Source organism: Aquarana catesbeiana, linkage group LG12 (genome assembly GCF_042186555.1).
Source record: "Aquarana catesbeiana isolate 2022-GZ linkage group LG12, ASM4218655v1, whole genome shotgun sequence".
In the NCBI taxonomy this organism is placed as follows: domain Eukaryota; kingdom Metazoa; phylum Chordata; class Amphibia; order Anura; family Ranidae; genus Aquarana; species Aquarana catesbeiana.
Window position 1 is genome coordinate 235,173,055 of NC_133335.1, and position 27,222 is coordinate 235,200,276.

The 27,222-nt window shown below is 46.0% G+C and overlaps 1 protein-coding gene across 6 annotated transcripts; it reads left to right on the forward strand.

The window, feature by feature from the left end:
* On the forward strand, positions 1-27,222 carry LOC141113673 (uncharacterized). Of its 6 annotated transcripts, XM_073606914.1 has the most exons (9): positions 1-17; positions 4,473-4,561; positions 10,695-10,950; positions 12,121-12,204; positions 15,274-15,362; positions 17,174-17,359; positions 17,569-17,706; positions 20,833-21,025; positions 25,473-27,222. In XM_073606914.1, the coding sequence occupies exons 2-9, from the start codon at positions 4,475-4,477 to the stop codon at positions 25,763-25,765; spliced, it is 1,326 nt and encodes a 441-aa protein (XP_073463015.1). In that variant the 5' UTR covers positions 1-17; positions 4,473-4,474; the 3' UTR covers positions 25,766-27,222. The 6 variants fall into 6 exon arrangements, with proteins under 6 accessions (XP_073463015.1, XP_073463017.1, XP_073463019.1 ...); XM_073606916.1 differs by lacking the exon at positions 1-17 and having other exon boundaries at positions 10,728-10,950; XM_073606918.1 differs by lacking the exons at positions 1-17; positions 4,473-4,561 and adding an exon at positions 9,090-9,235 and having other exon boundaries at positions 10,728-10,950; positions 25,473-27,221.

Genomic DNA, 27,222 nt, shown 5'->3' on the forward strand with positions numbered 1-27,222 from the left:
CCGAGGGGCGACATTGTGTAGGTGACACCGGGTATTTTATATGAGATTCTGTTTTAATATTTTTTTCTATTCTGTTTTATTATTTTATATATTTTTTTTCTATTCTATTATTTTATGTTATTATTATTCAGGATTTATATAGCGCCAACAGTTTATGCAGCGCTGTACAATATAAAAGGGAGGCCATACAGTTATAATACAATAAAGTACAAGAGGGTAAAGGCCTACATGATGCACATGATACGAAAATCGGAAGTAAAATTTTGTACGACGAACATTCTGCCGATTTTCGGATCATTAGTACGTCGCTTTCGACAGCCGATTCCCGAGGGGGGCGCAGTTTGGCTTGTTCACCCTGGGCTCTAGATGACCTTGTCCCAGCACTGAGCGCATCGTATCAGTGTGTTGAATCAGTACATTGTATCACATTTCCTGTTGAATCAATCTGCCCTATCACATGTTAATACATTCCAATTTAATAGTGATACATTTATACAAACAAAATAAAACACAAACAAACTTTCATTAAACTTTTCATTGTGTTGCTAGCTATAACACTATTAGTTATTTCACCTCATCCTGTCATATAAATATTTCCTCTTTTTTCTTTTCCATATAAATATTTTTTTTTCCATATAAACATTTGCTCTTTTTTTCCATATAAATATTTCTTCTTTTTTTTCCATATAAATATTTCCTCTTTTTTTTTCCATATAAATATTTCCTCTTTTTTTTTTTCCATATAAATATTTCTTCTTTTTTTTCCATATAAATATTTCCTCTTTTTTTTTTTCCATATAAATATTTCTTCTTTTTTTCCATATAAATATTTCCTCCTTTCCCGAGATCCACCCTGCGATTATAAAGGACACAAAAGCAATACATTTACTGCGGCAGGGCGGCCCTTTAGCACAAAATCACGTACGTGATTTTTTTTTTTTCTTCAGGGTCTGGGGTGCGCACATGCGTGGTGCCAGCGACCTGCTTCCGCTGTCATTGGACACAATGGGAGCCAATCAGCAGGTCCGGCAGGCCCAATGTCCCGAGGCATATAGAATGGCGGGCTGCCTATCTAATCAAGGCATATCGCCGTTGTGTGAGAGGAGACAGAGATCTTGTGTTTCTGCTAAGCAGGAACACAGATCTCTGTCTTCTTACAGTACAAGCACCCCCCTCCCCCCAACACAGTTAGAAAGCACTCAGTAGGCACACATTTAACCTTTTGATTGCCCTGATTGCAGTGGACGTGGTTTAAACTAGCTAGTGGGCATGGCTTAAAGGGGGCATGGCTCAAAGGGGGTGGTCTAAGATGAACGAGGGATGGAGGGAGAAAGAAAGAAATGGGGAGGGAAGGAGAGAGAAGGAAGGAAAGAAGGAGGGATGGAGGGACAGCAGGCCCAGATCCTACACCACAATAGCAATATCTGTATTCTAGAAAGTTTAACAATCAGCAGACAAACATCTGGTGTTGGCACTTCAATCATCCCGGCACCATGGTTGTTATGGTGTCAGAATGATTGGAGCACATTATTTCTATTATTACATTGTAATCTAAAATAATTCAACTCACCATAATGTACAATCAGTGGGAGCCCTGAGCATGTCACTTGCCACCAGATGCCATCAGGTGTCCTCAAGCGGAGTCCCTCCTTACATCACAGGTGCCCCAAGCGGAGTCCCTCCTTACATCACAGGTGCCCCCAGTGGAGTCCCTCCTTACATTAGGTGTCCCCAGCGGAGTGCCTCCTTACATCAGGTGTCCACAGCGGAGTCCCTCCTTACATCACAGGTGCCCCCAGCGGAGTCCCTCCTTACATCACAGGTGCCCCCAGCGGAGTGCCTCCTTACATTAGGTGTCCCCAACGGAGTGGCTCCTTACATCAGGTGTCCCCAGCGGAGTCCATGCTTTCATCAGGTGTCCCCAGCGGAGTCCCTCCTTACATCACAGGTGCCCCCAGTGAAGTCCCTCCTTACATCAGATGTCCCCAGCTGAGTCCATCCTTACATCACAGGTGCCCCCAGCAAAGTGCCTCCTTACATCACAGATGCCCCCAGCTGAGTCCCTCCTTACATCACAGGTGCCCCCAGCGGAGTCCCTCCTTACATAACAGGTGCCCCAGCGGAGTCCCTTTTTACATCATCGGTGCCCCCAGTGGAGTGCCTTCTTACATCACAGGTGCCTCCAGCGGAGTCCCTCCTTACATCACAGGAGCCCCCAGTGGAGTCCTTCCTTACATCACAGGTGCCCCCAGCGGAGTACCTCCTTACATTAGGTGCCCCCAGCGCAGTCCCTCCTTACATCAGGTGTCCCCAGCGGAGTGTCTCCTTACATCAGGTGTCCCCAGCACAGTGCCTCCTTACATCAGGTGCCCCCAGCAGAGTGTCTCCTTACATTAGGTGTCCCCAGCGGAGTGCCTCCTTACATTAGGTGTCCCCAGCGGAGTCCCTCCTTACATCAGGTGTCCCTAGCGGAGTACCTTCTTACATCAGGTGCCCCCAGCGGAGTGCCTCCTTACATCAGGTGTCCCCAGCGGAGTGCCTCCTTACATCAGGTGTCCCCAGTGGAGTCCCTCCTTACATCACTGGTGCCCCCAGCAGAGTCCCTCCTTACATCAGGTGTCCCCAGCGGAGTACCTCTTTAAATCAGGTGTTGCCAGTGGAATGCCTCCTTACATCAGGTGTCCCCAGCGGAGTGACCCTTACATCACAGGTGCCCCCCCCAGTGGAGTGCCTCCTTACATCACAGGTGCCCCCCAGCGGAGTGCTTCCTTACATCAGGTGTCCCCAGCGGAGTCCCTCCTTACATCTTAGGTGTCCCCAGCGGAGTCCCTCCTTACATCACAGGTGCCCCCCAGCGGAGTGCCTTCTTACATCTCAGGTGCCCCCCAGTGGAGTGCTTCCTTACATTAGGTGTCCCCAGCAGAGTCCCTCCTTACATCACACGTACCCCCTAGCGGAGTGCCTCCTTACATCTCAGGTGCCCCCAGTGCAGTAGAGTGCCTTGGCTCTGCCTCTCACAGACTGGCAGCAGGCGACGGGGTGGAGGGTTGGCGGCAGCTCCATGTGTCTTTGCAGGTCTCTTTTCCCTGTGTTCAGTGGAGAGGGGAGGGGCCTCCGATCCGTGCAGCTAACCGGCTTCAGAGAATTGTCTACTTGTACACTGAAGATGCGCAGATTGGAGGCCCCTCCCTTTTCCACTGAACTTTTATTTGATATCTTTAAGTGCTAGTTCACACCAGACGCAGTTCGGTTCAGATTCCATGCGTTTTTTTTCTGCACAAAATGCATGCACAGTGTTTTCCATGTATTCCAATGGCTCTAGTTCACGCCATGCAGTCAGTTTCAGGTTGGTTTCTGCACCGGATGTGAACTAGAGCCATTGGAATACATGGAAAACACTGTGCATGCATAGTGCAGAAAAAAGGGCACGGAACTGCATCTGGTGTGAACTGGCCCTAATATCAGAAAGTAAAAAAAAAATTTTTTTCAAAATTTTTGGTCTTTTTTTGTTTATAGCACAAAAAATAAAAACCACAGAGATGATCAAATATCACCAAAAGAAAGCTCTATTTGTGGGAAAACAAAGGATGACAATTTTATTGAAGGGGGGGTAAATCTCCCGGAGCTGAGGTGGTTAAAAAAAGGAGCCAAACCCTGAGATAAGGGATTCATATTATCGCAATCGAAAATAAAAGACAGTTTTTTTGGCATGATCAGTTCATTTTCAATACAGTGGAACCTCGGATTGTGATTAACGGAGTTTACGAGCGTTTCGCAATACGAGCTGTTTTTTTTTTAAATTCTGACTCGCTTTGCTAGCGTTGTCTAGCAAAACGAACAGGATTCAAGCCTCTGGAGTGTGCAGTACTGCATTTGGCCAGAGGTGGCACTCGGAGATGCTCGGAGATGCTCGGAAACGCTCGGAAACGCTCAGGAACACTCAGTTCCCAAGTGTCTCTGAGCGTCTCCGATTGTTTCTGAGTGTCTCCGGCGCCCCCCGCACCTCTGGCCACATGCGGTACTGCATAGACAAGCAGTGGCTGTGGAACAGATTATATGATTTTCAATTATTTCTTATGGGGAAACTCTCTTTGATATACGAGTGCTTTGGATTACAAGCATTCTTCTGGAACGAATTATGCTCGTAATTCAAGGTATTGCTGTATATGGAATATTTTAATATTGTGGCCGGAGTTCAGCTTTAAGGCTTCATAATGTTCCTTTAGGGGCCCTATTTTTATCATCGGCCCTATTAAATCGCTCTGATGGTGGCGGGATGCCGCGGGCCTGCCCCGAAGCTCTGACGTGAAGAAGGAATGACTTTTTTTCCTGTTTCCATGGCGCCGGGCGCTGTATTCAACCGCACAAGCGTATACAGGATCCCAATTAAACAATCCAAACATCCAGCTTGTTAAAAAACTGACAGGAGAGGCGGAAATTTTCTGCCCGGTCTGACTTGTGTCTTGTTTCAGTGATGAGTCATTGTCGGAGGAGAGGGGCCGAGGTCCTGCTGGGGGACGAATCGTACATGAACATCTATGAACAGGGGAGCATGGCGCAGGTGAGAGCGTGCTGCCACCATGTGGTGGTCTGTGGGATGACACACGGGTCACATTAGAAATGCAGCACTGTAAACGCAGTGCGATATTTTGTGCAAGTTCATTTAAAGCGGAACTCCGCTTTTTTCTATAAAGTGAAATGGCAAATCGTAGAAAAAAAAAAAATGTACGTTCCACCGTCCAATCGCGCTTTTATGGAAATGCCGCAAACGCTCCCTGGTTTGTCTATCGGGAGCGATGGGTTGCACGGAATCATGTGACGGGAGGCTGCACACTCCCTCTGAAGTGCCTAAACCCTGCTAAAATATGGCTGCGAAGGGTTGTTTCACGCTGCCTCTTGACGGCCCTTTAGGTGGGATAACGCTGGGAGGGGGAGTTGGCATCCCGGTCATATGACTGAAAGTTCTGGAGCTTTTTTGTAGCTGAAATGTGGAAGGTCTGCGCATTTGTGACCCGTTTTTATCCCCATACAATTGAATGGATTTCATACAAGTGGATTGTGAATTCCATTAATTTGTATGGGGATAAAAACGGGCCAAAAATGCGCAAATCTTCCAAATTTGAGCAACAAAAAAAAAGCTCCAGAACTTTTTTGGGCTTCAGGCGACTTGGAGTGGAGATGTGAACCCTCTCCATAGAGAATAATTGATTACTTTTTTTTCTCCTCCTTCGCCTCATTTTGTTAGTTTATCTAGATCGGCTAGTCCATCCTAACACGCCCCTATCCCCCAACAATGCTTCTGTCCAAAGGTGCCCCCTGTGCTTCTTCATGCAGAATGGGGTTGCACTCTAATACAGGAGGTGTGTTACTGGCCAGATCACTAGGTGACAACAGAGGGGGGAAACCCCTAAAAAAAAGAAAACGAATGCAGCCACCACATCTAATGATTGATAAGCTCCAATCAGGGCTGGGACAAGGGGTTGGCAGGAGGGGCGGCTGCCCTGGGCACTGTGGTATAATGTGAGGTGGGGGAGGGTGCCATGAGGAGACTATGGAGGAAAGGGATTTGTGTTGGTAGGGGGGATTTGGGGGGTGGTAGGGGGCAAAAATTGTTCTGGGAGGGGAAATTTGGGGGGGGGGGGGGTCAGAAACCATGAATCAGACCGAGACAGAAGTACAGTTAATCACACTTTATTAATAATAATAAAAAGGTAAACAGAGTAAGCGTAGTCAATACATAGCCAGAGTTCAGTAACCAGATCGGGTAGTCAGCCAAGCCAATGTCAGAGAGCTAGAGATCAACGTAGTAGTACAGCAAGCAGGATCAGGAGCCAGAAGGGATGTCAACCGAGCAAGTCTTCAACAGGAACGCAGGAGAAAGTCTCTGAGATGTGACCAAAGACGAAGGCAGAGATGAAGTGAGCTGGATGGCTAGGACAGTAGCCAGGACTGACGAGCAGGATATCATCAACAGCTGAGTCACTGTGGAGAGATAGGAGCTGGCAATTAGCCGACAGCTGAGCGGCCAGCTCAGAGAAGGAAGGGCTGAGCCCAGCCCTGATAGGGGGTTGCTAGCAGTGGTGATTTAGGGGGATTTGTGTTGGGAGAGGGATGGGGGAAGAGGATTTGTGCTAGGAGCGGGGATAGGGGGCGATGGGGATGCGCTAGAAGAGGTGATATGGCAGAAGGGAGAGTAATTGTGCTAGGAGAGTAGGAGAGGGGATTTTTTTTGGGGGGGGTTGTGATAGTAGGAATATACAAAGCGTCAGGACGAACTGGATCCTTCCTAAAATTCCAGGAAGAGATCATCACAGCCCTTCTGTTTCCAGACGGTGCTGTCCCCCAACTTCCCAATGCAAATGCAGTGAGCCAGCTGCATTAGAGGCACTTTCCAGAAGTCCTCCGTGGTACCCCTGCCCAAAGAGCACCCCAAAGAAACCTGGTCTCTGCATCTGTGAATGTTTCCGTCGCTACCACACACTAGTGGAGAATTAGCGTAGTGTACAGCACTGCACAGTCCTAGGGCACACTATCACAGGATCTCGAAAGTTGAGATGGCCATCACATTTTGAGAGACCCTAATCTGGAGCGTTTACATTTAAAATAAAAGTGCAAAAAATGTAAAAAAACACAAAAAAAATTTAAAAAGACAAAAATAGTTTGTTCTCTCTCTATTGTTACTGTATTTTATGCTTAACTGTAATGTTTTAATGTTACTATGGTTTACTGTATTTGCTTTGCAGGTATGGTATGTCCTACTGTTATACTGTAATTTATTTTTATCTAAGGTACTTATATAGCGCCATCAATTTGCGCAGCGCTTTACATATACATTGTACATTCACATCAGTCCCTACCCTCAAGGAGCTTACAATCTAAGGGTCCCTAACTCACATTCATACATACTAGGGATAATTTAGACAGGATTAGACACAGGGAGAACATGCAAACTCCAGGCAGGTAGTGTCATGGTTGAGATTCGAACCAGCGACCCGTCTTACTGCTAGGTGAAAGTGCTACCCACTACACCACTGTGCCACCCTCATAATGTTACTTTGTTTTATTGTTAACCATTATTTGCTTTGGAGGTACGCCATTCAGCTGGAGCACGAGTTTATTTAATCTGACAGCAACAGGGTTTGTTCTCACAATACGTAAAGCCGTGACTCCAGCGCTTTAGGAAGTGATTTCACCACCACAGTTAAAAAAAAGAGCATATATGCCGAAGCATGGGGGCAGGGGTGGAGGGGCGATTTACCCCTAACATTAGGGGTGGATTGCCCCCATGCTTCGGCATATATTTTTTACTTTTTTGGTACAGATTGCAATAAAAAAAGTTGTTTTATTGTGTTAATGTTTTATTGTTACCATTGCTTGCTTTTCAGGTACGCCATTCAGCTGCAGCGCAGATTTATTTATTTTGACAGCAATGTGGTTTGCTCTCACGATATGTAAAGCGCTGTAGGAGGTGATTTCACCACCACAGTTAAAAAAAGAGAGGTGCATGTATGCCCATCATTAGAAGTGGGTGGATGCAGGGCGGTATTCTAATGGTGGGCATACCACCATTAGAATATGATCAATATGAATGGAGGAATCTGTTAGGTTCTCTTTTTTCATCCACAGGCAGCATAAAAAAAATAACATTATAATATATGCCCAACAAGGACCAGCGGCGTACTGGTATGTTGCTGGACTTTGAGTGGTTATACCAGAAAGTGCCACCTAAAAGTGCCGCCTATCAGTGCCCCCTCATCAGGGCCTCCTCATCAGTACCTCATCAGTACCACTCAGTGCCACCTATCAGTGCCCATCAGTGCCGCCTGTCAGTCCCTATCAGTGCCGCCTATCAGTGCCTCCTCATTAGTAACCATCAGTGCCCACTATCAGTCCCTATCAGTGTCTTCTCATCAGTACCCATCAGTGAAGAAGAAAAATGACTTATTTGCAAAATTGTATAACAGAAACGAAGAAAACTTTTTTTCTTTTTTTAATTTTCAGTCTATATTTGTTTGTTTAGCAAAAATAAAACCCCAGTGGTGATTAAATACCACCAAAAGAAAGCTCTATCTGTCCCAAAACAATGATAAAAATGTCATATGGGTACAGCGCCCCATGACCGCGCAATTGTCAGTCAAAGTGTGACAGCGCTGAAAGCTGGCCTGGGCAGGAATATGAACCATTTTTGAGTATATCCTCAAATATTAAAGCCGAAAAAAGGGGGTGAAAGTGCCCGGTATTGAAGTAGTTCATTTAAGTGTATTTGCTCTTAAAAAATCTGCATTTAATAAACAGCAATGCAAACATTGTGCAACATAAAAATTTGCAACGGCCACCATTTTATTCTCCGGGGTCTCTGCTTTCAGAATATATATCATGTTTGGGGGCTTCAAGTCATTTTCTAGCAAAAAAAAAGAAATAAAAAAATCCTGATTAAACATGTGTATGAAAAAATGTCAAAATCACTAGGAAAACTTTTTTTTTTTTTTTCTTTTTTTTTACACGATTTGAGTGGAGTGTGAAGACACAGAAGCTGTCGTGTTCCTATCGTCTATTAGGGGAGATTTCACTTTACTTCCTGTCCCGGAGACACAACAGGAAGTGAGAGGAAATCTTTCCGCAGATGTCAGTGATGGAGGATTTTCCGTCTTTTCTGTCTGCGGTGACAACTGTAAAATGTTGGTTGGGTTTCCCATTCTTGGCCGCGGTCACCGGGAACAAAATATGGCGCATCGCCACAAATAAATGTCTGACAGGGGGGTCCGACCCTTCCACACTCCCAGACTAAAGATGCAAGCCTTGGGTTTAGATACACTAAGAAGAGAAACAAAGTATCATTTTATTGTCTGCCAGTAAAAGTAACAGCTCATCCCGTAAAAGTAGATGAGTCCCGGCAACATCTGCACCCGTTTTTATTGGGACGGTTATATTTAGACTGGGAATTCGATTTAACTGCAGACTCTGCTTCACCCCCCCCTTCCCCTCCCCCTATCCCTGCTTCACCCCCCCCCCCTCCCCTCCCCCTATCCCTGCTTCACCCCCCCCCCCCCTTCCCCTCCTTCTCCTCCTGGATCTCCAGCCAGTTAAGGTCACCCCTTTGCATGCTGGGAAATGGTTAAAAGTCCTCAGTGGCCCACAATGCACTGCGGCTCAGAGCGTTCAAATTCCAGGTTTTCTGGTTTTGTTATAAATGTCAGCAGCACTGCGGAGAGTCGCATCCGAGGGGCGACATTGTGTAGGTGGCGCCGGGTATTGTAGAGGAGGATTTGATTCTATTATTTTATATTCTGTTCGATTACTTTTAATCATTTTCATTCTATTCTAGCGATGTGTACGTCTTTCTGGGAGTTATTCGATCGTTGGCTTTCTCTATCTTTCAGGTTATCGCTCTTTTTGAGGTTCTGTCTGATCGCCCCGTGGCGTCTTTTTTTCTGACCCTTTATTTTCTCTTGAAGGCGTTTTCGGGAGAGGAGAAGGGGGAGGGGGGCAATCTTTTATTTCTAGGGGCACATTCACACCGGGGGGGCATGGAGCTGCGATCAGTTCAACGCCAGCGCAATGCAAAGACATAGAAAACAATCGCTGAGGGGAGACGTGGGCCGCTTATATTTAAAGACACCCGACCGTGTGTCGCATCTCATCATTGAGATTAGAGTTAGAGGAGCATTAAAGTTTAAAGAAAAAAAGCATAAAAGCAATGCTTTGTATCAGTGCGTCATAGAATGCGTTGTATCAGTGCATGGTATCAGTGCATTATATCAGTGCGTTGTATCAGTGTGTTGTGTCAGTGCGTTTAATCAGTGCATATTATCAGTGCATGGTGTCAGTGCGTTGTGTCAGTGTGTTGTATCAGTGCGTTGTATCAGTGAGTATTATCAGTGCATGGTATCAGTGCGTTGTGTCAGTGCGTTGTGTCAGTGCGTTGTGTCAGTGCGTTGTATCAGTGCGTTGTGTCAGTGCGTTGTGTCAGTGCATTGTATCAGTGCATTGTATCAGTGCGTATTATCAGTGCATGGTATCAGTGCTTTGTGTCAGTGTGTTGTGTCAGTGCGTTATATCAGTGCATGGTGTCAGTGCGTTGTGTTAGTGCGTTGTATCAGTGAGTATTATCAGTGCGTTGTGTCAGTGCGTTGTGTCAGTGCGTTGTATCAGTGCATTGTATCAGTGCGTTGTGTCAATGCGTTGTATCAGTGCATTGTATCAGTGCATGGTATCAGTGCTTTGTGTCAGTGTGTTGTGTCAGTGCGTAGTATCAGTGCGTTGTGTCAGTGCGTTATATCAGTGCATGGTATCAGTGTGTTGTGTCAGTGCGTTATATCAGTGCATGGTATCAGTGCATGATATCAGTGCGTTGTATCAGTGCGTTGTATCAGTGCTTGATATCAGTGCGTTGTATCAGTGCATGATATCAGTGCGTTGTGTCAGTGTGTTGTGTCAGTGTGCTGTATGAGTGTGTTATATCAGTGCATGGTATCAGTGCATTATATCAGTGTGTTTTATCAGTGCGTTGTGTTAGTGTGCTGTATCAGTGTGTTGTATGAGTGTGTTATATCAGTGCGTTGTGTCAGTGCGTAGTATCAGTGCATTATATCAGTGCATGGTATCAGTGTGTTGTATCAGTGCATCATATCAGTGCGTTGCGTCAGTGCGTTGTATCAGTGCATTAAAAACTTCGATGATTTTTCTTCTCCTAGCTTGACCATATTTCGGGGTTCCTTCTTCCGCAGTGGAGAAGATTAGCGGTAACCTCTACCACCGCTCTGCCCTACCCAGTGGCAGCCACATCCCTCCGCACCATGTACACCCCCAGGACGGAGAAGGGAGGCGGCGAGGCTGCAGTGGTGGACCTCCGAAGTGACACCGTGACCAAGCCGTGCGCCGAGATGAGAAGAGCGATGGCCGAGGCGGAAGTCGGGGACGATGTCTATGGAGAAGATCCCACTGTAAATGGTGAGCGAATACATTTTAATTACCGCCCGCCCCCAAGGAGTCAATATTCTAAAATGTCATCAATTCAAATGTACAGAACTTTATTATTTCATAAGAGCGGCATGGCAGCCAATCCATAAAAGCGGAGAGAAAGCCAAGCCTATGATTGGATGGTGTGTCCACATGTGTGAGTGAGCATGTGCAGTCACAATCCAAAAACCAATCTAGCTGATTGTACAGCGCTCTCCTGCTGATGTGTTCCCACATGGCAGGGCCCAGGACCTCCAAACTTTTCAGTATAAGGGCCACATTATGTCTTTTATAAATACTCGCAGGCTGAAAAAAATTATTATGCAAGTCTACCCTTGCATTCAGAAAGGTCCATTAGAGTCTCCTCTTAGATCCAGGAGGGCCCATCAGAGCCCCCCTTAAATGTAAGAAAGCCCATCAGAGTCCCCCCCCCCCCCCATGCTGTGATCCAGGAGGGCCCATCAGAGTCCCCACTTAGATCTAAGAGAGCCCATCAGGTTCCCACCTTAGATTCAATAGAGCCCATCTATAGATCCAGGAAGGTCCATCAGAGTTCCCCCTTTAGATTCAGGAGGGCCCATCAGAATCTCACCTTAAATCCAGGAGGATCAGAGAATCAGAGTCCCCCTTAAAAGAGCCTATCAGAATACCTTCTTAGATTCAGGAGGGCCCATCAGAATCCCCCTTTGGATCAAGGAGGGCTCACCAGAGTTACCCTTTTAGATTCAGGAGGGCCCAGTAGAGTTCCCCATTAGATCCAGGGGAGCCCATCAGAGTGCCCTCTTAGATCCAAGAGGGCCATCAGGGTCCCACCTTAGATGCAGGAGGGCCCACCAGAGTTCCCTTTAAGATACAGGAGGGCCCACCTGAGTTCCCTTTAAGATGCAGGAGGGCCCACCAGAGTTCCCTTTTAGATCCGGGATGGCCCATTAGGGGGAGCTGAGGGAAGGTCATGGCTGGCTGGCAGTAGATGCGCCAGTCCTTATTTTACAATACACAGACCACTGCCAGCCAGCTGAGGTATTTTTCAAGGACAGTTGCTGAGGGCCAGATTTGGCCCACAGGCCAAAGTTTTGGAGACCCCCGCTATCTGGTATGAAAGGTGTGACACCATAGAGGACATCCAGGTCTGTTATATAAATAATATACATTTTCTTTCAGAGATTCAGCGCCAAGCCGCCCAACTGTTCGGACAACAGGATGCTCTCTTCGCGTCTACCGGCACAATGGGAAATCTGATTGCAGGTAAGTGTCCCTGTCATTGGGCATCTTGTACAGATTCAGACAATATGCTCAAATATCGAGTAACTGTGTTAGAAGTCTGCGTGTTTCCTGGCAGACAACTATTAGAATGCAGCGGCTGGAAGATGTAGAGAGGCGAAAACAAATCATGGCTGGCTTCAAACAAATTACAGAATTGAGATTGATTGATCTGAGAGTTTAGTGTTTTTATATAATAGTTCTGTATTTATTTATTTATTGTCTTTATTATGCTTAGTCGGGTAAATATTGCAGATTTATAATTTTGCGTTCTTAGTTATAGCCAGGCGGGAAGAATTTCAAAACTTCCAAACCTTTGATTTTTTTATTGGCCTATTATCGTGCATCTTCAACTCCAGCCTGTGAGTGTTGAATATGAATTTAAAGAATCCAAATAATCTATTTATTAGATTTTTTAAAATAAAATGTAGGTAGTAAAACGTCCCAGAGGGGTCCATCAATCCTCACATGGAGGGCCCAAAGGATAAAAACACAGAGCAATAAAGTAACAAAAAATACCAGAGTAACAGATGAGTAGTAACTTCATGGTGCACCAGTCTCGGCAACCTGGTGACCTCGGCAAGTTAGTAGCCATGTGAAAAGTCCATCGTGGAGGTCTCTCTAGGAGTAGTAGGAGTGTGGGAAGTGCATAGTGGAGGTCTTTCCAGAAGTATTAGAAATGTGGAAAGTCCATGGTGGAGGTCTCTGCAGAAGTAGTAGAAGTGTGGATAATCAATGGTCTCTCTAGGAGTAGTCGAAGTGTGGAAAGTGGTGGAGGTTTCTCCAGAAGTAGTAGTAATGTGTTTAAGCCATGGTACAGGTCTCTCCAGAAGTAGTAGCAGTGTGGATAGTTAATGGTGGAGGTCTCTCTAGAAGTAGTAGAAGTGTGGATAATTGTAAGATTGATTGTAAGTAGATGGGGGTACCTAGATCCCACTGGTTTCCTCCAGACTCCTCCGGACCTTAGATGGGGGTACCTGGGTCCCACTGGGTTTTCTCCAGACTTCGGACAGTAGATGGGGGTATCTGGGTTCCACTGGTTTCCTCCAGACTTCATCGGACACTAGATGGGGGTACCTGGGTCCCACTGGGTTTTCTCCAGACTTCGGACAGTAGATGGGTGTACCTTGGTCCCACTGGTTTCTACCAGTTCTGTGCTGATGGCACTGCTGCACATATTCCGATGTGGAAGGGAAGTAAGCATGATGTGTCTTTCATCTGCTGCATTAAGTTTCCTTGGCTGACCACTGTGTCTACGCTCCTCTCTGTTATTCGACCACTGCTTCTGCGCTCCTCAACGTTACCTGACCACTGTGTCTGCTCTCCTCAATGTTACCTGACCACTGCGTCAACGCTCCTCAACGTTGCCCCTTTCTTTGTGCTTCTTCAAAAGATCATGAACCGCACGTCTTGAAACCCCTGTCTGCTTTGAAATCTTTGCCTGGGAAGAGACCTTGCTGATGCATTATGACTACCTTGTGTATTGTTGCTGTGCTCTGTCTTGCCAGGGTTTATGAACTGTGACATGAAACCGTCTTCCATAGCCTCAGCTTAGTAGCAGAGTTTGGCTGTTCCTCACTCAGTTTTTTGCCTCTTACACATCTGTGTCTGTTTCAGTTAATGACTGTGTTTTCAACCTACATATGAAACTGATGATCATTAGCACCCATTTGGTATAATTGATTTATCATACACCTGACCTAATCCTACAAAATGCCTGGCTGTGTGAAAGTGTACAATGTGTGCGAGTTTACAATGTGTGCGAGTTTACAATGTGTGCGAGTGCACAGTGTGTGCGAGTGTACAATGTGTACAAGTGTACAGTGTGTGCGAGTGTACAATGTGTACAATGTGTGCAAGTGTACAGTGTGTGTGTGTGTGTGTGTACAATGTGTAAAATGTGTGCGAGTGTGCAATGTGTACAATCTGTGCGAGTGTACAGTGTGCGAGTGTACAGTGTGCGAGTGCACAGTGTGTGCGAGTGTACAATGTGTACGTGTGCGAGTGTACAATGTGTGCGAGTGTACAGTGTGTGCGTGTACAATGTGTACAATGTGTGCGAGTGTACAATGTGTGCGAGTGTACAATGTGTGCGAGTGTACAATGTGTACAATGTGTGCGAGTGTACAGTGTGTGAGTGTACAGTGTGTGAGTGTACAATGTGTGTGAGTGTACAATGTGTACAATGTGTGCGAGTGTACAGTGTGTGAGTGTACAATGTGTACAATGTGTGCGAGTGTACAATGTGTACAATGTGTGCGAGTGTACAATGTGTGCGAGTGTACAATGTGTACAATGTGTGTGAGTGTACAATGTGTGCGAGTGTACAATGTGTGCGAGTGTACAATGTGTACAATGTGTGCGAGTGTACAGTGTGTGAGTGTACAGTGTGTGAGTGTACAATGTGTACAATGTGTGCGAGGGTACAATGTGTACAGTGTGTGCGAGTGTACAATGTGTGCGAGTGTACAATGTGTACAATGTGTGCGAGTGTACAGTGTGTGAGTGTACAATGTGTACCATGTGTGCGAGTGTACAATGTGTGCGAGTGTACAATGTGTACAATGTGTGTGAGTGTACAATGTGTGCGAGTGTGCAATGTGTGCGAGTGTAAGAACTGATGCTGGTTTTGAAGCCAAAGGGAAGTCACACCAAATATTGGTTTTAGATTTTTCTTCTGTTTGCTCATTTTCCATTTAGTAAATTGATACATTTCTTCACATCTGCCTAAAACTTTTGCACAGTACTGTATATTACGTTTTTTGTGGCCAGCGTTCAGCTTTAAGACCTCCATAATGTTCCTCTAGAGGCCTGTTTTTTTTTTTTCATCATTGGCCCTAAAAAATCACCCCGATGGTGGCGGGATGCCCCGGAGCTCTGACGTGAAGAAGGAATTAATGTTTTTTTCCCTGTTTCCATGGCGCCGGGGCGCTGTATTCAACCGCACAAGCGTATACAGGATCCCAATAAAAACAATCCAAACATCCAGCTTGTTAAAAAACTGACAGGAGAGGCGGAAATTTTCTGCCCGGTCTGACTTGTGTCTTGTTTCAGTGATGAGTCATTGTCGGAGGAGGGGGGCCGAGGTCCTGCTGGGGGACGAATCGCACATGAACATCTATGAACAGGGGAGCATGGCGCAGGTGAGAGCGTGCTGCCACCATGTGGTGGTCTGTGGGAAGACATGAGCTGCGGGGTCACATTTACAAATGCCGCCTGTGAACAATATTTTGCACAATTCATTAAAGCAGAACTCTTGTTTTTTTTTTTTTTTTTTTTGTAAAGTGAAAAAGCGGCCCTTTAAGTGGGTGTTTTAATGCTAGGAGGGGGAGGGAACTTCCCGATCATATGATTTCTGTGATTGGCTGTCACAGCGGGCACACGATTGGGAGCCCATTCGATAGTTGACACCTGTCCTGGTGACCAATCAGTCAAAATTCTGAGGTGACACCAGAACAGGAATAGAGAGGAAATCTTCACACCTATCTATGGGAGGATTTCCCTTTTCTTTGAAGAGATTTTCTCCCACTTCCTGCTGTGGTGTGCATTGGACAGGAAGTGAAAGGAAATCTCATCTAATAGGATGCAGACGGCAAAATAAAAATCTAACACTTCCCTACTTCATCCAAAATGGGGGGGGGGATGCTCTGGTTTCAGATATACCTTGAAATGTATTGTGCGGAGTGAGGCTGTGTCACAAGTGGCAGTTGATGGCCAGATCTGACGTATTCACTATTAGCTGTATTCACTCCCTGTTTCTGCAAGTGGCAGTTAAGGAATGGATCTGATCTATTAGCTGTATTCACTCTTTCTGCAAGTGGCAATTGAGGAATGGATCTGATCTATTAGCTGTATTTACTCCCTGTTTCTGCAAGTGGCAGTTAAGGAATGGACCTGATCTATTAGCTGTATTCACTCCCTGTTTCTGCAAGTGGCAGTTAATGAATGGATCTGATTTATTAGCTGTATTCACTCCCTGTTTCTGCAAGTGGCAGTTAAGGGTTGGATCTGATCTATTAGCTGTATTCACTCTTTCTGCAAGTGGCAGTTAATGAATGGATCTGATGTATTAGCTGCATTCACTCCCTGTTTCTGCAAGTGGCAGTTAAGGGATGGATCTGATCTATTAGCTGTATTCATTCCCTGTTTCTGCAAGTGGCAGTTAATGAATGGATCTGATCTATTAGCTGTATTTACTCCCTGTTTCTGCAAGTGGCAGTTAAGGAATGGATCTGATCTATTAGCTGTATTCACTCCCTGTTTCTGCAAGTGGCAGTTAATGAATGGATCTGATTTATTAGCTGTATTCACTCCCTGTTTCTGCAAGTGGCAGTTAATGAATGGATCTGATCTATTAGCTGTATTCACTCCCTATTTCTGCAAGTGGCAGTTAATGAATGGATCTGATCTATTAGCTGTATTCACTCCCTGTTTCTTCAAGTAAGACATTTTTTTTGGGGGACTTTGAGTGAGGCACAAGACACGTGGTAGGAGAAATTGTAAAATTGTTTAATTGGCATATAAACAAAGCGTTGAAAATGAGTATTTTTATCTTTATGCACACACCTGAAATCGCATAGTATCCCATGGAAGTAACTAGTATAAAAAGCCAATGCTTATTGAGCATAGGATACAAATGGGTTATAGGATGCAAAAAAAATCACACTTGAGGTCATGCTATGTGTTGGGAACATGATGACATTGATAGGCTCGACACATTTCGTGCCCAGGTACCACTCATGTTCAACGCTTTGTTTATATGCCAATTAAACAATTTTACAATTTCTCCTACCACGTGTCCCAAAGTCCCAAATACCCCTTTCTTATTTCAGATTTAGGGATGGAGGTGCACCTCATTTAAAGTCCCACAACCCCCTTGCTTTCTATGTTTCTGCAAATGGCCGTTAATGAATGGATCTGAGATATTCGCTGTATTCACTACCTGTTTCCGCAGGTGGCGGGAGTATTTCCTCGCCCGGTGAGGACACTAAAAGACGGCCGCCTGGACCTGCAAGACCTGGAAAGTAAAATCCAGCACGGGTACCCGGATGTCCATTTCGCTCAGACGCAACTCATCTGCCTGGAAAACACCCACAACCGCATGGGGGGGCGTGTCCTTCCGCTCTCCTATATGAAAGAGGTGTGTGCGTTCTTCAATCCCATTATATAAAGCCGAAACTTTTTATAAGAAATTGGGATGAAGTACATGAGGGTTGAAATTTCTGCGTTCCATTGGGGAGATTTCTCCCACCAATGGGATGTCAGACAGAAATAGTTCCATTATAGAACTAGGGATACTAAAAAACATTTGAGTATCATGTGTCGCTCATATTATTCCCTGTCCTGCAGGTTCGGGACATCGCTGATCGCTACGGGCTGAAGGTCCATCTGGACGGGGCCCGGCTGATAAATGCTGCCGTGTCACTGGGGGTGGAACCCGCAGAGATTGTGAAATACTGCGACTCCGTGTCCCTCTGTCTATCCAAGGTACGGGGTCCATAGAGTGCTGCCGCAGGAAGTAATCCGATCGTTGTATATCATTCTGATACATTGTTGTAGAGTTATGTGTAGCGCTATACCAGAACACAGTACAATCAATTCAGCTGAAGGCAACTAAACTGCCCCGCCTCTCACAGGTTATTGGCATACCTGGGAACCTTTGGAAAGGAGAAATTCTGAAGATTGGGGTGAAGTAGCGGGTGAAGCTAATAGTGGAGTGCATGCCATGGTGAATGGCGCCAACAGTCAGAGGGGCTTAAAACTTGAATCTATGTATGGAGTGCAGGGGTCAGAAGTATGTAGCGTCAATAGTTTAAGGGGTCTGGAGTGAGTATTGCAGGAGTCAGAATTATGTAATGCACATAGCAGGAGTCAGAATTATGTAATGCAAATAGCAGGAGTCAGAAGTATGTAATGCACATAGTGCAGGAGACAGAAGTATGTATTGCACATAGTGCAGGGGTCAGAATTATATAATGCACATAGTGCAGGAGACAGAAGTATGTATTGCACATAGTGCAGGGGTCAGAATTATGTAATAGACACAGTACATGAGCCAGAAGTATGTAATGCACATAGTGCAGGGGTCAGAATTATATAATGCACATAGTGCAGGAGACAGAAGTATGTATTGCACATAGTGCAGGGGTCAGAATTATGTAATAGACACAGTACATGAGCCAGAAGTATGTAATGCACATAGTGCAGGAGTCAGAATTATGTAATGCACATAGTGCAGGAGTCAGAATTATGTAATGCACATAGTGCAGGGGTCAGAATTATGTAATAGACACAGTGCATAAGTCAGAAGTATGGCGCTAACAGTCAGAGGGGCTTAAAACTTAAATCTATGTATGGAGTGCAGGGGTCAGAAGTATGTAGCGTACATAGTTTAAGGGATCTGCAGTGAGTATTGCACATGAGTCAGAATTATGTAATGGACACAGTGCATGAGCCAGAAGTATGTAATGCACATAGTGCATGGGTCCGATTTATGTAATGCACATAGTGCAGGGGTCAGAAGTATGTAATGCACATAGTGCAGGGGTCAGAAGTATGTAATGCACATGGTGCAGGGGTCAGAAGTATGTAATGCACATAGTGCATGGGTCCGAATTATGTAATGCACATAGTGCAGGGGTCAGAAGTATGTAATGCACATAGTGCAGGGGTCAGAAGTATGTAATGCACATAGTGCAGGGGTCAGAAGTATGTAATGCACATAGTGCAGGGGTCAGAAGTATGTAACGTACATAGTGAAGGGGTAAGGTGTGTAATGTACATAGTGTAGGGGTCAGGTGTGTAATGCAGGGGTCAGAAGTATGTAGTATAGTGGCCAAAAGTTTTCAGAATGACACAAATATTAATTTTCATAAAGTCTGCTGCCTCAGTTTTTATGATGGCAATTTGCATATCCTCCAGAATGTTATGAAGAGTGATCAGATGAATTACAATTAATTGCACAGTCCCTCTTTGTCATGAAAATGAACTTGATCCCATAAAAAAACATTTCCACTGCATTTGTGAAGAAGGCTTCAGGGCGCCCAAGAAAGTCCAGCAAGCTCCACGACCGTCTCCTACAGTTGATTCAGCTGCAGGATCGGTGGCACCACCAGTGCAGACTGGGGGAAAGAAATTTTCTCTGACCAAACCTTGTCCGGAGAAGAAAAGGTGATCGCTCCCATCAGTCCTGTGTTATGCCAACAGTAAAGCTTCCTGTGACCATTCATGTGTGGGGGTCACTTCTCATGCCAAAGTAGTGGGTTCACTCACAATTTTTCCTGAGAACACCGCCATGTATAAAGAATGGTACAAAAACATCCCCCGAGAGCAACTTCTCCCAACCATCCAAGAACAGTTTGGTGAGACTGAGGAACAATGCCTTCTCTAGCATGATGGAGCACCTTGCCATAAGGCAAAAGTGATAACTAAATGGTTTGATGAACAAAACATCGAAATTTTGGGTCCATGGCCAGGAAACTCCCCAGACCTTAATCCCATTAAGAACTTGTGGTCAATCCTCAAGAGGAGGGTGTACAAAAAAAACCACACAAATTCTGACAAACGCCAGGCAAGAATAGGGGCTGGATATTAGTCAGGATGTGGCCCAGAAATTGATTGACAGCATGCCGGGGGGAATTGTAGAGGTCCTGAAAAAGAAGGGTCAACACTGCAAATATTGACTCTTTGCGTAAACTTCATGTCATTGTCAATAAAAGCCTTTGACCAGTGGCGGCCCGTCCATTAGGCCCATCCCGGGCGCCGCCCCCTCTATCCACAGCCGCCACCCTCTATGCATGCGTCCGGCCCCTTTCAGGATGCGAGGCACATGAATTAAAGCGGCGGGGGTGTTTTTTTTTTTTATTAGAGCCAGTGACTCTAATAGGCTTCAAAATAGGGTGGGCTCGGGGCGCAGAGCATTGCGCTACGAGCCCACCCAGGTGTTACAACAGCGAATGAATATTCGCTATGGAAATACTGATCCTCAATCCGACCAAGCCAATCTGAAGCGGGTCTGACTGGCCGAAAAGAGAAGAGTCCCAATTGGCTGCTGGGAAGGAAGGAGGAAATGGAAGCCCCCGCGATGCCCGTGGAGAGGGCAGGGGTAGGGGAAGCCGCCGATGAAGCCTGGGAGAAGCGCTGCCCACCATAGATGTGGTAAGTGCTCCAAACCCAACTGGGGGGTTTTACTTTTTGCCCCCCCCCAGAAAAAAATGATCACCAGCCGCCACTGCCTCTGACACTTGACAAAAAGATCTAAAAACGCTGAAGCAGCAGAGGTGAAAATTAAAATTTGTGCAGTTCTCAAAAGTTTTGGCCACGGCTGTACATAGTGTAGGGGTCAGGTGTGTAATGAACAGAGTGCAGGGGTCAGAATTATATAGCGTACATAGTGTAGGGGTCAGGTGTGTAATGTACATAGTGTGGGGGTCAAGTTTGTAATGTACCGAGTGTGGGGATTAAGTGTGTAATGTACATAGTGTAGGGGTTCTGGGGTATGTAATGTACGGAGTGCGGGGGTCAGGTGTGTAATGTACACTTTTTATTATGTTTTTCTTATACAATGTGGAATAAACACTTAACATTATAATTTTTTTTTGTCAATGTTTTAAGGGACTTGGGGCTCCAATGGGCTCACTGCTCGGCGGGACGGCAGAATTTATAGCAGACGCACGGCGAATCAGGAAGCTGCTTGGGGGAGGGATGCGCCAGGCTGGTGTCATGGCAGCTCCTGGGTTGGTAGCGTTGAAAAATGCGCGGGAAAACCTGAAATTAGATCACCAAAACGCCAAAGCCTTTGCCAATGGTAAGATTGCAAATGGTGAGTGACCCTCTATATTTGTAGGATGCATTTTCTACTTCCAAGCCAGTCAGCAGTCCCACTGGCTTGGCTGGAGGTTTAGGTCTGAATCTACATCCAACAACAAAAATGTAATATAATGCATGTAGAAAAGTCTCTAGCCTCCCCCAGTCTAATGAGAACCTTCAGGGCCAAAGATAGCTGATATCCTTCTGTATGTGGTGGGTTGTGAGGCATAGTGGGTGCAAGGTGGATAAAGTTATTGGGCGCCAGACACTTCTTGAATGGAAAAGAGGTTTTATTTCTCTTAACAGTCCTTTTTATATTTTGAGGGGAAGGGGGTTAGGGTCAGGACACCCTTAAGCAGTTGCAATTTCAATTGGCAGACACCGAGACTTCAATAGGGGGACAGCCGTACAGGGAAAGGCCCCCAGCAAGGCGCCACATCTGCACGTGCAGGATTGCTGTCTCCTATGGCAACAGTCTTTAACAGTTCCTAACACAAATCGATACAGTCCTCTTTGCTTCACTACAACTTCTCCTTGTAGTTCTTCATCCCATTGAGCTCCGATTCACTGACTCTGAATCTCTTGAGCTCCTCAAAGCTTTGTGGTGGTATCTCCCTCAAGCGTCACCCACGATTCCCTGCTGGGTCCCTAGCTTGGCCTTCTAGATACTTCTTAAGCTTCTCCCCTGCTGACCGGCTCAGTCCGTGACTTGACTCACAAGGCTGCTCTGCAAGCATCACCTCCGCTGGTTGGGTCCCTGACTTGATCACCGCCTGAAGTTTCCCGATTCTCCACCGTGCCCATTCGGTGAGAATGCTGTTCCGGTACTTGCTTCAGTTACTCACTGTGGTCCCTGGTAAAGGTGGTTGGTTCCTTAGTGGCGTCAGCTTCCCCTCTACCGCCAACCACGACAGGTTCTCCGGTCGGCAGAACTGTCACTTCTGGTTGGACTGCAAGCCGCAGCCCCAACCCTGCTCTGCCCTCTTATTTCTGGATAGGCCCTCACACAGCCTGGTAGCCACATGCTCCCGGGATAGGCCCAATCTCAGTTTTATCCTAGGGTGACAACATTGACTCACCATGCTGTATCTATGGAGGAGCAATGTTGTCACGCTAGGCTGCTCTCCTGCTGTGCACTACAAACACTTCCCTATTCCCCTCATATACATAGTCAGCCTTTCTCAACCTTCTTACCTTAGAGCAGGGATATGCAATTAGCGGACCTCCAGCTGTTGCAGAACTACAAATCCCATGAGGCATAGCAAGACTCTGACAGCCACAAGCATGACACCCAGGGGCAGAGGCATGATAGGACTTGTAGTTTTGTAACAGCTGGAGGTCCGCTAATTGCAGATCCCTGCCTTAGAGGAACCCTTGAAATATTGTACAGCCCTTAGGGAACCCCTGCTAAAACCAATTCATTGGGGGTCAGCGGGGAGAATGCCCAATTAAAGTGGTGGTCGAAATGCCACACTTGGAGATAGTTAAAAGGATCACAGGTGTCATGCCATTTATTTTGCCAAGTGGTATTTGCTGTGGAACTATGAAGACACCATCAAATGGGAGATCAATTAACCACAGCTCAAGGAACCCCTAGCAATCTCTGGAGGAACACTGGGGTTCCATGGAACCCTGGTTGAGAATGGCTGGTCAATAGTCTATAGTCCATAGTCCTTAGTCCATAGTCCCTAGTCTATAGTCCATCTCGGGAGCGAACAAGAGAGGATGGTCACTCATGGTTCTGTTTCTTTGGCTTTTGGCTTCTGCAAAATTTACAGTTAGGTTTTGGAGCTATTATTTGGTCACTGTAAAGTAGAGAGAAATTAGTTAATGGGGGATGCTTTAGATTGGTCTGTAAAGCAATGCCTCCTCCAGCTAGTTCCCTAGTGGTGGTGAAGGCCACCATTGATAATATTTGAAGGCCACCATTGATAATATTTCAAAGCAGGGGTCTCCAAAGCTTCTAAACAAAAGGGCCAGTTTACTGTCCTTAAAACTTTCGGGGGGGCAGACTGTGGCCAGCGGGGGTGGAAATTTTGAATGGAAATTCAGATCTTTTCGCAGTCGGGATCTAGCATGTATTTAGTTTTAGGGAGTATTTTTGAGCGAGGAATAGAGAGGTAACAGGCCGGGTGTAAGGGGGTCTTTATGGTCATCTAGACTGAGTTGAAGGAAGATGAGGTATAAGGAAAGAGAGTCTAAGTTGAATATTTCTTGGGATGGAGTCACTGTGGTCTTTAGAATATTGAAAAGGTTTCATTCCCTCAAAGGATAATCTTGCTGAAACATTTTCCATTCCAACCATTTAAATTCTAGATGGGAATACTGAACACTTCAGGGTCTTTATTTTATGGCATTCCAAACATTTAAAGCGGGGGTTCACCCACACCGCAAAAAAAAAAAAATATTAAAAGCCAGCAGCTACAAATACTGCAGCTGCTGACTTTTAATACATTGCCACTTACCTGTCCCAGGGTCCAGCGATGTCGGCAGGGGACGCCGAGAACCCGCTCGGTTCTCGGCAGCTGCCGCCGCCATCCTAGGTGAGGGAATCAGGAAGTGAAGCGTTGCGGCTTCACTTCCCGGTTCCCTACTGCGCATGCGCGAATCGCGCTGCGCGTCCCTAGTGGTCCCTGCTCTCTCCTGGGAGCTGTGTGTTCCCAGCAGACAGCGCGGTCGGGACGGGAAGAGGCATAGACTCCCATGGGAGTCTATGCCGGAAGTGGGTGCAAATACCTGTCTTAGACAGGTATCTGCACCCCCCTCCCCCCTGAAAGGTGCCAAATGTGACACCGGAGGGGGGGAGGGTTCCGAAAAGCGGAAGTTCCATTTTTGTGTGGAACTCCGCTTTAAGTGTTGGAGGAGGTTGGGGTTCAGGTCTTTCGGACTAAGACAGCCTTTCTCAACCTTTTCAACAGAGGAACCCTTAAAATAACTTTCTGGTCTCAGGGAACCCCTTGCTTAAAATTACTATATCTACAACTCATGACACATTAGTGTGATGGTACACTTGTGGTCAATGGTAGGAATGCTCCTTACAGATAGATAAAAAGATCTAAGCTGTCAGTGGGAATTTATCTGAGAGGCAGAAATGGCTCAATGCTCAAGGAACCCCTAGCAACTTTTGGAGTCATAGGGTTCCATGGAAACCTGATGGAGAAACCCTGGTCTATAGTGTGTCAGGATCCAGAGTGTTGGCAGGTGGCCATAGCAAGCAGCCAAGCTGAACCCCAACATAATTGATCGTCTGGGCAATACAATATCTCTGCCCACAACTCTTCCTGATGTGTGGGTGGTTAGAGGAGACTGATGCCCCTCTCTACCTTACTGGCTGCGCGGCTTCACCCCCTCACTCACAGAGGTTCCAGTCGCTAGGCTCACCTGTCTCAGGCCCAACTGCTGTCATCAGTACATCAGTAGAACTCTCTCACTCTCCTCAGAGCAGCTTTACAACTGTATAAAGGTACCACTAGGCTGGATGTGGGTAGCGTTCTTTTACTGGAAAGCCTCAATTAATAACATGGCTTTTCTTGGGTCGCAGACCCTAACATAGTTCTATCAGCAGCAAGGAACATTTTCTCTTAGGCTCTCATGTCTTCTGTAGAAGGGTGCTCACTCCCTGTAGGCTTTCTACTCCTCCTGGGCTAAGGAGGGGAGGGACCGAGGGGTAGACCAACTCCCAAAACTCTTCCAGGCCTGCACTGACCCACGGTAACTCTCCTTCTCTCTAGGTGATAGGAGCTAGGATGGAGAACCCCAGGGCACCCCATCCTCTCCCCAAAGTGGGAAAAGCAGGAGCACAGCAGATGGATGTTGCCTCTTCCACTCCAGTCTGACCCCACCCTCCTTCTAGGTCCTACCTAAACTCCCAACCTTCTCTCAGGGGCAGGAAGCACCTTAACGGGAATCTGCTTTATCACTTACCTACAAGAGCTGTGACAACAGTACAAAGTAGAGCCCATAGAGGGAACTCCAGGTATGTAGGGACAAGGGACAAGGCGACTTTACTGGCAGCCTTGTAATAATCCATTATAGCTGGTACATCCAGTCTTCCTTGTAGCTTGTGTCCAATTAGGGTGTATCTATTCACTCTGGGAAGAGGGGCATGGGGGCATGTTCAGCAGAAATTTTCCAAGCTTCAACTGCCGTTTACTGAGCGTCAGCAGATCACAGGAATCTTGCAGAATACACACTGAAACTTGGTGAATACTTGAAAATATAGCCGGCATTAAAGTCTGGATTCAGCATTCCCAGGTTGGAGCTGATGGGAGCTCACAGAGAGCTTCTGAGCACTATAGTGCTCTTCCAACTGCCATTTAAATCCCCCCCCCCAGCCAAGATGCAGACTGCGGCACTCTCACTATATGTATAAAAATATTTTGTGCTCATCATCCATTCACTTGTTCCAGCATGTGACAATTTTGTGTCTCTTTTTGCGCCTTCAGCTGTGCAGGAACTGGGCTCTCCGCTCTGTCTCGCAGACCCGGCCGACGTGGACAGTAATATCGTGTTACTTTCACTCCCTGGCAGACTGATGGGAGAGGAGCTATGTGAGAAGCTGGGCGCAGTCACCCCAGAAGAGCAGGAAAATGGACGGGGAGTGACGTTGAAGGCTTTTATTTTTTCACCTCGACTGGTGCGCCTTGTCTGGCACCGCGATGTCTCAGCGCAGGACACCCAGTGGGCATTAGAGAAGCTGAAATCCGTGCTTGGAAAGTACAACAATGAAGATGCATAAGAAGTTAGTTGGGGCAGACCCAGACAAGAGAAGCAACGTGTGATGTCCCCAAATGTCCCTATTCCTTCACAGTCCTGCTGGATCTGAGCCACATTCATTTTCCGGTTATGTACATAAACAAAGGTCTTAAAATTAGGAAAATGAAAGAAAATTCAGGACATTTCACTGCTTTTACATATTCTTTAATACATTTTAAGTATTTCATTAACCACAAAGCTAAAAAGAAAAATATATATTCCTGCTCATCAGTTTTTAGATGTGCTGGCTGCATTCGTTTTCCTATTTTGCGTATTTTCTGTTTTATTTTCACCTGGTCATTCTTCCAGTAAGGCTGAGGGGTAAATATCAGCATTCCAACTGTACAAAGAATGCAATAAGAAATGTAAAGGTGCAATCAGGGCGGCTAGGATAGAACACGAAAGGCACATAGCGGTGGAGAGTAAAAGAAATCCAAAATAAATTCTTTAAGTACATAAATAGTAAAAGAGGGAGGACAGATCATATTGGCACCATAAAGAATGATGAAGGGAATCTGGTTACAAAGAGAGATGGCGAAGGTACTAAATTTATTCTTCTCCTCAGTCTTTACGGGGGAAACGGGGGGCTTCAGTAACCAAAACTACAAGGTTTATCCTTGTGACACGTCACAGGAACAGAGGATGGCTAACAGAGGATAGAATTAGGAATAGAGTTGACATTAATAAATCACCGGGACCAGATGGCTTGCACCCGAGGGTCCTTAAGGAACTCAGTCAGGTAATTGCCAGACCATTGTTCCTAATTTTTAAGAACGGTCTACTGACTGGTATGGTACCAGCTGATTGGAGAAAAGCCAATGTAGCACCAATATTTAAAAAAGGACCAAGATATATCCCTGGGAACTACAGACCAGTTAGCCTAACATCAATAGTATGTAAACTCTTGGAGGGGATGAACGGTATCATTAACAGTAATTAGCATGGATTCATGAAAAATTGTTCTTGCCAAACCAATCTATTAACCTTCTATGAGGAGGTGAGCTGCCATCTAGATAAAGGAAGGCCTGTAGACGTGGTGTATCTGGATTGCAAAAGTATTTGACACAGTTCCCCATAAACGTTTACTGTACAAAATAAGGTCCGTTGGCATGGACCATAGGGTGAGTACATGGATTGAAAACTGGCTACAGGGGCGAGTTCAGAGGGTGGTGATAAATGGGGAGTACTCAGAATGGACAGGTGTGGAAAGTGGGGTCCCCCAGGGTTCTGTGCTGGGACCAATCCCCATCAGTGTCAGCAATCAGTGCCCATCAGTACGGAAGTCACTTTGGGCGGGGGGGCTTGTGGAACTCAGCTTACCTTGTAGAGCACTGGAATCTTCTTGTCCAGTTCCCCCGCCCCTCTTATGTGTAAGTTACCCTGTGTCTATTTAGGGGCACAGGGTGACCGAGAACCCCAGTCTGATCCACACTAATCAGA

Bases quoted from the DNA above. Each gene is read 5' to 3' on its own strand.
- LOC141113673 (XM_073606914.1), top strand. From the start codon at position 4,475: ATGAGTCATTGTCGGAGGAGAGGGGCCGAGGTCCTGCTGGGGGACGAA. The intron at 10,951-12,120 runs GTGAGCGAATAC...ATTTTCTTTCAG, and splicing joins AGAAGATCCCACTGTAAATG to AGATTCAGCGCCAAGCCGCC. The intron at 12,205-15,273 runs GTAAGTGTCCCT...GTCTTGTTTCAG, and splicing joins AATGGGAAATCTGATTGCAG to TGATGAGTCATTGTCGGAGG.